This window comes from Nannospalax galili, unplaced genomic scaffold, assembly GCF_000622305.1.
Source record: "Nannospalax galili isolate Female #2095 unplaced genomic scaffold, S.galili_v1.0 scaffold45, whole genome shotgun sequence".
Taxonomy (NCBI): Eukaryota; Metazoa; Chordata; class Mammalia; order Rodentia; family Spalacidae; genus Nannospalax; species Nannospalax galili.
In genome coordinates, this window is record NW_008355775.1 from 4,286,388 (window position 1) to 4,296,847 (window position 10,460).

Below are 10,460 nucleotides of genomic sequence, written 5' to 3' on the forward strand. Positions count from 1 at the left end.
TGTCCTATCTTCAGCAATAAGGTCTTACCTTTTAAGTTCTGGGAGGCAACCAAGGGCTGTGGCAATAGCCTGTGTTATTTGGGGAGTCTCTTTCTCATTTGATGCCTGCAAGGATGAAGTGCCATACAAAAATCACACCCGGTGCCACCTTTCACTTCCTATTTTGTGGCATGTTTTGGAAACATTTAAAAGCAGAATAGGATGAATATTTGTATAACTTAACAACTTATCCCTCATGTCCATGTTCTCTTCTTAATTTCTCTAGTTTAGATTCCAAGAAATATTATTACATTTATTCCCTGGAATAAATTTACATTTATTATTTATTACATTTATTATTACATTTATTCCCTGGAAATTACCTATAGCTCTCTTTCCACTCAGCTTCTCTGACAAAACCCCAACTTTGGTAAAACTGTTCAGGCAACTTTATCTATATATTGTACATCTGGAAATTGCAGACTGGTTTCACTTCTGATTTCTGACCACTGATACAAAAGGACATTCAGGGCTCTGATAACCTTCCCTTCATGTTTCCTATTGCATAGCCTCAAAGTTCTCATGTCTCCTGCACTGCTCAGAGCATAAACTTTAGAAATACTCTGTTTCGCTGAGAAGATACAAAGCACTAGGCAGCCATCTTCTCATGTTTCTACATATGCACCACCCACTTCATTGTTTCCCTCCAACCCTTGGCAAAGAACAATATCTCCTACCTTCTCCAGAGCTTCCCTGTTTCCTTCTGTTCCTTTGTTCTTCTGCATCAAGAGTTCCTTCCTCTTCTGGATCCCCACAGTCACAAGCAACTTTTACGATAAACAAAGCAAGACAGCACTGTATCTGATGCTATTTCTATTCTCACATTCTCATGGAATTCATCTAACTATCCTCCTGCCCCTGCTGTACACAAAGTGCTCTCTCATTGGGACCATCTATAGTCTCCCTATTCCCACATCAGTGGGTTCTATTCCCAAGCTCTTTAGCTAGAAACAGTCTTCCCTGAAGTTGACTAGTTCCTTCTTTTCACATTTTCTGTTCTTGGTTTCCATTATGCCATACACTTAAGACTTCCTTTTACTCACTAACCAGACTCTCAAAAGGCTCCTCTTACACTCTTCTTCTTCTACCAGACCTATCAATCTTAGTCTACCTTCGGGCTCTGTTCCTGGCCTCTCCTCTGCCACTATTCCTCTATTGGTCCACTTGTTTCAGGACTTTAAAAGCCACCTGAAACTCTGCTTAGCTAGTTAGAGCCTCCCCACACTGTCCCCATTCCCTCTTCGGGCCTAGGTACCCTCCTGCTCAGCTGCCTGAGACTCTGGACTACTTTGACATGTATAGCTTCCACCACTCATCAAAAAAAAAGCTTCTTTTGACAACAGATAGAGACAATTAGAGTTCCTCAACTGGTCAAATGCAGGGAATAAGTGTCTATGATATGCCCAGTCCTAAGTAACACATCTATAGTGCAACTTGTACACCTGAGGCTCAGGGAATATAGAGGAACGGGGGCAGAGAGACTACTAACTCATCTCTCAACTCTCACCAGTAAATATTCCTCATGCAACAGATGGTGATTAACACAGAAAGCCACAACTGGCCAAAATGTAGTGAACAAAAGACTGCAAAGTGTACGTTCCTAGATAGGACTCCTATATCAAACCTCTGCCACACAGGGCTCAGGGACCTTGCAGAAGTCAGGGCAGAAAGACTGTAAGACCCAGGGTTGGTGAATGACCACAAGGAAAGTTTTCCAGGCAGCTTGGAACTTACAAATGTGACAGCATGTACAAGACCCATGCAAACTCAAGCCAAACATGAAAACCACCATAGAAGTGGGGAAATGGGTAAGAAGCTCCAACCTTAGCCAAGGAGCTGATCACTGCTTAGCAGCTGATCCCTGCTGGGTAAGGGAGAGTTGGTATTCTTTAAGGAAGTGATGCTAAATATGCTGACCAGGTTCCAGTGGATGAACTAACACTGAAGGATATTTGGGGATGTAAACTTGACTCTATAGACTTTAATATATATGACAGAATGCATGGAACCCAGGGGGGAAGGGGACAATGGGAGGTACAGATAGGGGAGGGGGTCTGAATATGATCAAGATGTATGAAATGCACAAAAATTCAATTTTAAAAATATTTTATGCATGAGTGTCTTGTCTGGATATGTGTAAGTACACCTGTGTCATGCAGTGCTCACAGAGCTCAGAAGAGGGTATTGAATTCTCCTGGAAATGGAGTCACAGTGGTTAGTCACCATGAGGTTGCTGAAAATCAAATCAAATTAAGAGCCAGTGCTCTTAATCCCTGAGCCATGTCTCCAGTGCGCCCCCCCCCCAATATTCAATAATTTTTTAAAGCCATTTGCTTAGCAGTAACTACCACATCTACATCTCCAGTCTTTTAAAGAATATTTTATTTTCTGTGTATGAGTGTCTTGCTTGCATGTATGCAAGTTCATCCATGTCATGCAATGCCCAAGGAGTTGAGAAAAGGGTGTCAGATCCCCTATAACTGAGTTACAGATGTTAACCATCATGTGAGTGTTGGGATTCAAATTTGGGTTCTCTGCAAGAGCAGCCAGTGCTCTCAACTGCTGAGACAACTCTCTAGCCCCAATGTCTCCTGTCTTAACTTGTATGAGCCTTATCTAACTACATCCTTGAATTTTTACTAAGACCATAGTCATCTCAAAGTCAGTATTTCTAAAACATTTAATTCTGCTGCCTTTCTGTACATAAACCTCCCCCTTTCCCTCTAGCATATCTTATGAACTTTATGTTTAAAAATAAAATCAGAACCTGACCATTTTATATCAATTTTATCACTCAATCTTGACCCAAAAAACCATCTTCTCATCTGGGTTTCATCTACCTTCTTGTCTCTTTCTCTTGTCTTTACTCTAGGCTTAGACTCTGATCGTGTCACATCTCCTCAAAACCTGTGAAGAGTTCCCTATATTACAGAGGAAAGGTCAACATCTCCTAATGGTCTATATAGATTATTTTTCAGAAATATTCCCTCTCTTACTGCCATCCCTACCTCCATGAAGTGTTCTTTTCTACTGCTTGCCTCCAGGTTTGGTCATGTGATCCAACAGAATGTTAGAAAGGCCTAAGAGGCAAAGTGTTAGCTAACTTTTAGGGTTATTGATAAAATATTTTGAGACTGTAATAAAATATCCTTCTGATGTTTTTCCTAAGTTGTTAGCTTTACTCTTCAGTCCCACTCATTGCAAATGCACGTGTCTTTAGACGCCAACACGATCCCCATGCTTAGGAAGTACATACTGAGTAGACATATTAAACGTCAACTTTCTCTGGCACTCTAGCTAAGGACCATCCAGTCACTCAGGTCTCCCAGCCTATCTGCCTCCGGTACTTTCCTTTCAGCATCTGTGCACTTTGAAAATACTGCTTATAGCACCTATCATTTGGTTTGACTGCTTTCCTAATTGATAGTGTTAATATAAACAAAGTGATCCAAGAAAGACAAACTGGACGCTGGCATGGCCACTGAGGACTGTTCAGAGAGCCACGTGCTTTCCTTCTGCTCCTGTTGGGATGGGGAAGTCTGAGCTCAGAATGATACGACGAAGGCAGCATTTACTATCCTCCAGGCGCATGGCTTGCAGTTCATTTTAAGTGGCACTCATTCTGTAAGCTCTGGGATGCTGAGCAGTATTTTGTCATTATGTTTTTCCCCTCACTGAAAATAAAGAACAGCTCCTATTAAGACTAGAACGGTTGAGTTGTACAGACATGAAAACAGAGAAAAGTGTGTCTTTTCTTATTTGGTAAATATTTAGCTTTTGAGGCATCAGTAACTAATCACAGCTGTTTCCTTTAGTTACAAATGGATTCAATCAGGTAAAATTTCAAATGAAACACACAAACTACCAGTCACTCCATTATACAGCACAATGGCAGCGTCAAGCCTTGCAAAATATATGTATTAACTATGCATGTATTCATCAAATCAGACAAAGCAACTAATGGGTCTCTGATTAGTGTTCTAACTCTATTATGGATACTTCCATCTCACCCTGACTCATTTACAGCATGCAAACAAAGCGCAAGTTTGATACACAATCTGCCGTGTGCCGTCATTCTGTCTGAATACTGCGCATTGATTTTTGGCTTGAATTTCTTTCTTGAAAAATCAAAGGCAAAAAAGAGCTTAATTTTAGCATTAATAATTTCTAATTCTTTGTATCAAAACTCAAAAACTAACCAGATCCCTGATTATCCCCATTAGGGGTTTATAAACAGTATTTTTTCCAAAAGGACTGTTACACTGATGGCAACAATGACTAGAGTGACCCAAACAAATAGCAAATATAATTTTATTCAATATTTTAAAATAGGAGGTTTTATGCAAACATATAAATAAATTTCTATTACAATAAGTTGAATTCTGAGTTAAGAAAACAATACAACCAAAAATTTACTTATTCGCAAACGCAAAGCAACTTGCTTTATTTAGGGGTAGTCAATTTTAAAGCATAATTTGGCTTTTACAGAGATGATTGCTCCAATCAAGTATACAGCCACCTGGTTATGTTTAAACTCTCTCTGTTAAGCTATGTTCTTAGACATGGAGGAGCATGCCTGTAATCTCAGCACTCCGGAGGCTGAGGCAAAGAGGACTGCTAGTTCGAAGTCAGACTGGGCAACATAATGAGAATCTGTCTCAACACACATAACAAAATACACACATATATACATACACACATATGTTGTCTAGCGGGTACAGTTATTCACCCCATTATTTTTCTTCAGTGATTTTTCTCCCAATGTGGCAGAAGTACTTCTTGATAGAACACAGGACACTTGACTCCATGGAGTTCAGCTTCGTGCCTACAATACAGGATTGCCTGAAGGAGCCCAGCTCTAACTTGGAAAGTAACAATGAGGTGATAATTAACATCAGTGCTAATTGTTCTCAAAAATGAACAACTTTGGGTGTTTTTGCTTTCGGTTTCTGTGGTTTTGGCACATCCAAAACTTCTTCATAGTCTGCACTCATTCCCTTTGCCCAGCGACCAACTGTGACTATTCGATCTGTAGAGGAAAAGAAAAATCAGGATATAAAAACCAGTCATTAAATGTCTCCACTTATATGATACTGGTTTGGCAAAGGAACTAGCTCTGACATGAATAATCACAAGGAGGGAAGACTCCATCACTGCAGGAAAGTGAGCAATTCTGTAATTGATTAGAACCCTTGATTTCAGAGTACCATCGGCAATTTCTCATCCCAATTAGCGAAATGCAGTAGCTACTTTGCAATGCACAAAGTGATTTGAAAGCTCTTTCATTCTTTCCCAGAGTTCATCACTGTAGAGTCAATGAATTCCAAGAGTCTGTAAACAGTAAGACTTATGAAGCACCAGTTTTAAATGCATGAGATTCCACCTGTGAAATTATACAACATCTGCTTGTCAGTCTTGTCATTTGGAAAGTAGCAATCCTCCCAGGAGGGAGAATTCAAATCCCACTTCATCATTTCACTCTCAGTGTCAGCAAAGACAATCTTCCAGACAAGACTGTAAATAAGAACTGCTAGTTTTCACATTTAAGCATTAGAAGTAAGAATGGGTAGACTTATTAGGATAGAGCTCTGACTATATGAAACAAGAAATGTGCTTTTGCTTTAAGAAACACTACTGGGGTATCCTACTGTGTTTCTTTTTTATTTTCTGGTGTGTACGTTCCTGTGAGTGCACATGCATACAGGCGTCTGGAGGCCAGAAAACAACCAGGTGCCATTACTCAAGCACCATCTACCTTGGTTTTTTCAGACAGGGTCTCTCCCTGGCCTGGAGCTCACCAAATCACCTGACTCTGCCTCTCCAACTCTGCCATTTCAAGCATGTGCCACCACCCCCAGTGCTTTTCAGTCGATTCTGGGGATTAAACACAAGTCTCATGCTCACTGAGCCACCTCTCCAGCCCTCTCTGCTTTCTTTAACACATGATTATTACCATTCTAATTCACACAAACTAAGGGAAATGGTTTCCAATTCCTTAAAAGTCTGCTACGGGTAATAGTGAACATTTACAAAGTTTTTGATGAACAAGGCTAATATTTCACTAGAAAAAAATATAACTAGGCAGATGTTATATTTTACAATCAACTCTGAATCATTTCAGAACACATAAAGCAAAGCACATGAGGATACTTAGGTCTATGAATGCTACAAATTAATTTCATATTTGGAGTTTTTTCTTAAGAATCAGTACTTTTTACTAAGTAGCAAAATAAGCTCTCATAAAATTAATTCATTACTTAGCAAATATAAAAGCTCGTAAGATGCTTTTTAAAACAGGGTCTTCTACAGCTTACTGGCTACTTTTCCCCACCCAAGAATAGTAAGTGATATTCATACTGTGTTGCGTGCTGACAGGGAAGGAGTTAGGTCCTGTCACAGTAGAGAAGCAGGTTGCCTTAAGATCAGTAGTTTCACTGTGAGCTTTTACTAAAGATATGCAGCAAGCGCAGAGAGGAACACCCCTGCTAGACAAGAGGCCCAGAAGCTCACCTGAATTCTGATTTTCAGGGCAATCTTTCTTAAAATGTTCCACAGAGCCACAAAGTTTACAACCACCACCTATAAAAGAACAAAGTCATTGAATACTATGTCATACTGACACGGTGTTTTTAATATTGCAAAACAATTTCCTATCTTACTGGCCCTCACATCTGTTTGACTGTGAAGACAGTGGAAGCCAGGACACTGCGTGGGTACCACCACTCCTTTTAATAACTCATTCTTCACTCCCCTTAACTTCAGAGGACTGAATGGTCCGAAGCCCCTCCTTCTTGTACCTGACCTTCAGGGGAGGAGCAGAGACGAGGGATGCAAGGCACCTGCCCAAGAGTGCTGGCACACAAATCCAGATCTTCTTCATGGTTAGACAGGATAGTCAAGGCTGTGTGGACGCCTCACTTACAAACAAAAACTGTGTGCAGACACATTTTTTTTTTCCTGAGGAGGCTGTCAGTTTTCTTCATCAACTTCTCAGATAGCCAATGATAACCCCAAAAGATTAATAATCACCACTGCTGTACTAAATAAATCAGACAGGGTAATCATTTATGTAAGGGAAGAAATTAACTTTTGTTTCAGTGCCTTCCATTTGCCAGGCCCTCCAACCCAAACAGACACACCCATCTGTCTATTTTAAGCAACATTCCAGGACTTTGAGTTAAAAAACATGGTTTCTGCAATGGGCCTTTCACACAATGGTCAGGCTTTCTTACAAGCATGCTTATATAAAGTGGCTCATGGGGAAAATGCCCTCACAGATTACAAACCTGGATGAATTCCCACTTTATGGAATCTACTCATTTTGCTTAAAAAAAAAAAAATCTACCCACAATGGTTGATCATGCAAAGCCAGTTTTGCTCATTAGACAACTTTTCAGGCATAAGCTTCTTTTATCTACCATAGGAAAAACAGAAGAGGCACTTGAATAAAACACATCTATCTTAAAACACATAAAAGCCCAAACTGAGCATATCTAGACACCACTGACTGTTAAGCTGTGTCATTATTTCACTTATCTCTCAGAAAGAAAAAAAGTTGTCAATCATGTAGGACCCACCAACGGTAACGCACATTTTGATTTCAGATAAAAATAACATCTTAGAACAATGAAATCTAATTTCCTCATCTCCATTTTGCAGATGATGAACTGAGGTGAGAAATTTAATAACTTGGTCAAAGATCCACAGCTGGGGAGCTGGTGTTGGGACTACACTCAAAGTCTGAATAAGTCTAAGAGCTAATACACTGCACTTCTGTCCAGGAAGGACTCAGGACATGACACAACAGGTGCCCAGACCCCAAAGGCAGCAGCCATCACACTGCCAGATGACAATCTCCTCCTGCAGGTCTTTAGATGTAACTGTTTATTGTAGCCTCTTAAGACACTGCCAGAGTTAAAGATAAGAAATTGAACCCACCCAGATAATTATGAAGGAAAAAAATTCAGAAACAAAAATGACAACAAAACAGAATAGCACATACTATGCTCTCTAGTGAAACACAGTGTGCTGGGATGACATTAAACACATAACACTATTTTTCAAATCTTGCATTAGTTTGAAATATAATCTCTCTGCTTCTGTTGTGTTTAAACACACACCAAAAAAATGTGTAACATACTCTCACAAATAACGCTGAAGCAAATATAACTGACATACCTTAAATTTTTTTCTGATTTATTAATAAATCAAACTACATTATACAAATAGCCTCACACAGAACAGTACTTGATAAAGGTACTCAAAGTTTCATCTATCCAAGAACCTATTTTAAAACTGATTAAAAATGTAAACTAGATCACAACTCTGAGCAATGACTCATATCATCTCATCACAAGGGGAACAACACTCACCATCAGCGTAGACTCCTTTGGGATTGTGAGGACAGGATCTGGACAGGTGCCCCATCTCCCCACAAACAAAACATTTTGCAAAAGGAAATTCACCTGTAAGAATCAGTGTTCCCGTTAACTTATTATGTATTTGACAAGTCAAACAATTCCTATTACTTAAACAATACTCCATATAGAAAATACATTTTTTATATAATCTCATATGATTTCAAAATATTAAGGAGCATGTTCACAATAAATTTTGTCAACAAAAACGATACCCAGTTGCTACTGAATGGCTACTTTCCCCTTCCCTCAAACAAGAAACTGAAAGAACATACCCAGAGCAGGGTCTACCTTAGCTCTGCACTTGGTTATCTCATGCTCTGTGGACCCACAGCGGTAACATATTCCAGTGCCCATATCCTGATTTTCAAGAGCAGCTGGGCAATCAGCAATTCCATGGCCCGGTTTTCTACAATGGAAACAAACCTGTGAAAACAAAATTAATTTCTTCACTGTAAAACTACTCTACCGATTTTACTAATTTTTTTATCAAAAAATCTTTATATTTTTTCATTTTAGAGTTATTTAGCTTTCTTTTTTTTTAAATTTTATTTATCTTTTTTATGTGCATTGCCTGCATGTAGTTAAGTGCACCTGTGTTGTGCAATGCCCACAGAGGTCAGAAGAGGCTGTCAGATCCCTTGGGACTGGAGTTATGACCAGCTGTTAGCTGCCATGTGGGTGCTGGGATTCGAACCCGGGTCTTCTGCAAGAACCAGTGTTCTTAACCAGTGAGCCATCTCTCCAGCTCCTACTTAGCTCTTTCTTAAAAAAAAAAAAAAAAAACAAAATATTTTACTTGTAGAAAAAAGTGCTTTACACATTCCTAAACAATTACAGATATCATTTCTATCAGGTCTTAAGTATTTCTGAAAATTTTCAATCCATTAATCTCAGACACAAAGTCATTTATAGCTTTGTAGGGGACAACTGCTTAAATGAATTGAATATGGATTATACATCTTTTACTAAGGATGCCTACACCAGAAAAAAAAAAAATGAAGTTTTCTGTAGAAGATAGACAGAAGCTATAAAAAGGATTACTCAAATTAATATATGTATTTTGAGATTTGAAATACCTGAATAAATTTGGGCTAAATGTTTCTATTTCAACTATGATTCTGATTATAAAACATGAGCCATCCTGGTAGGTTAGGCATGTAGCTGTGCTTGAATGGCTGAGTGGCGCTAGCTCAGGAGCCGAGGTTTATCAGTACTAGGAGGGCCAAAGTACCACGCAATATGGGTAGTTAAGAGATCATGGCATCTGAAACCCAAAATGTTTTAAAAAACAGAGCTTCTGTAATAAGACTGAAGATCATCCCACACATTTTACCAGACATAAGATCAATAATTTCACTAAGAACACAAAAGTTATGAAATCACCAAAACAGTTGGCTGCTTACATAAATAAAACAGTTGGGCAAAGTGTGAAAAGCCCAGATAAATTATATAAAATGCACCATGTCAGAAAGAAAAAAAAAGTTTATTATTCCTTTCCAAATTCTGATAAGAGTCTCCTACAAATGGGAACCGTGACATCGCAAATAACATGCACTGGCTTATGAAGGTCACCTGCCTCGGAAAATGAGGTCCTCATAAGTCCAACATATTTGGTTAAATGCTTGGCTCAGTTTCTTCAGGTGGGTTTTTTCCTGAAGTTTCTCAGTACTGTGAAACAATGGCCCAAGTTATGTTCTACAGGAATGTAGGACTCAACATAGCTCTAACTTTCTAGGGAAAAAGAAAGATAAGTGAACTCATGGCCTACTTGGAGAGGACAGATCTTGCAATTGTGGCCACCATATGTCTCTGACAGTTTACAGGAAGAAAAGCACCAGATCTCATTTGGCTTTCTATAGACATGTTGCCTCTAGTAAAATGGTTGACTTAAATTGGCTTTGAAGGGTAAAAGCAATTTGGAGAGTATTTTTCTGCTGCAGTGAATGTGAACATCAACTCTAATCAAAGATGGCAGATACATAAACTATTTTAAACTATATA

At 39.0% G+C, this 10,460-nt stretch overlaps 1 protein-coding gene and 1 pseudogene across 1 annotated transcript in view; one reads left to right on the forward strand and one right to left on the reverse strand.

The window, feature by feature from the left end:
- Positions 1-4,789: 4,789 nt before the first annotated feature.
- The window catches only part of Zcchc9 (zinc finger CCHC-type containing 9), a 10,661-nt gene continuing 4,990 nt past the window's right edge, over positions 4,790-10,460 (reverse strand). The window contains exons 3-6 of the mRNA XM_008853313.3: positions 8,732-8,882; positions 8,412-8,504; positions 6,550-6,618; positions 4,790-5,068 (exon numbers count right to left, since the gene is read on the reverse strand). Coding sequence (XP_008851535.1) covers positions 4,950-5,068; positions 6,550-6,618; positions 8,412-8,504; positions 8,732-8,882 — 432 coding nt within the window. The 3' untranslated portion in view covers positions 4,790-4,949. The remainder of the gene's footprint in view (positions 5,069-6,549; positions 6,619-8,411; positions 8,505-8,731; positions 8,883-10,460) is intronic.
- On the forward strand, positions 9,555-10,383 carry LOC115067704 (annotated as a pseudogene).